This window comes from Camelina sativa, chromosome 20 (assembly GCF_000633955.1).
Source record: "Camelina sativa cultivar DH55 chromosome 20, Cs, whole genome shotgun sequence".
NCBI classification, from domain to species: domain Eukaryota; kingdom Viridiplantae; phylum Streptophyta; class Magnoliopsida; order Brassicales; family Brassicaceae; genus Camelina; species Camelina sativa.
Window position 1 is genome coordinate 27,061,624 of NC_025704.1, and position 678 is coordinate 27,062,301.

At 30.7% G+C, this 678-nt stretch overlaps 1 protein-coding gene across 1 annotated transcript in view; it reads right to left on the reverse strand.

Moving 5' to 3' along the window:
* The window catches only part of LOC104772863, a 9,020-nt gene continuing 8,641 nt past the window's right edge, over nt 300-678 (reverse strand). The window contains exon 3 of the mRNA XM_019242033.1: nt 300-537. Within this exon, the coding sequence (XP_019097578.1) occupies nt 444-537 (94 nt within the window). The 3' untranslated portion in view covers nt 300-443. The remainder of the gene's footprint in view (nt 538-678) is intronic.

A 678-nucleotide genomic window follows, 5' to 3' on the forward strand; every position in this document is an offset into this window, starting at 1 on the left:
TAAAACCCTAGATTATTCCTTGAAAGACAAGGTTTGAGCAAATAATATTTTGATCCTTACTCATCTATCTCTATATATAAAATAAAGCATATATCTGTTGCTGCTACAAGTTAAACTTTGAGTTGTTGTAACAAGATGAGTAACAATCTGCTGCGAACAAAGTTTTAATTCTTCATAAAAATTAAACATCTATAAAGTACAAAACAATTTATTTCTTCATATTAAACAAAAAAAAATTTTGTGAACAAATCTTAAGTCTAAAAGCATATTATCTTTTCCTGTCTATTACACCATTAAAATCAAAAGAAATATGATGATCATTACTTGGAATTATATTATAAACATAGCCAAAAGAGATTACAACAAATACACACACACAAAAAAAAACAAAAAACAGAACAAAAAAAAAAACTCTTTTTAAAAAACATTTTTGTTGCAAGTAATCACTTGCCTACAACGAGTTTAGCTCTAGCATCTCCTTTATTGATCTGAAACTGATCAGCTAAACCGAAGTGAGCCATTAACAACCAAACAAAGTTAAGAAGCTCTCCACCTCTGCTAAGTTGCGCCACATGTTCCGTAGCTTTACAATGACTTGCTGCGTAACATAGCAACTCAACCCACACTTTGCTCATCACTCTCCATTTCCCATCTCCATTACTAGTCTCTTTCAAATTC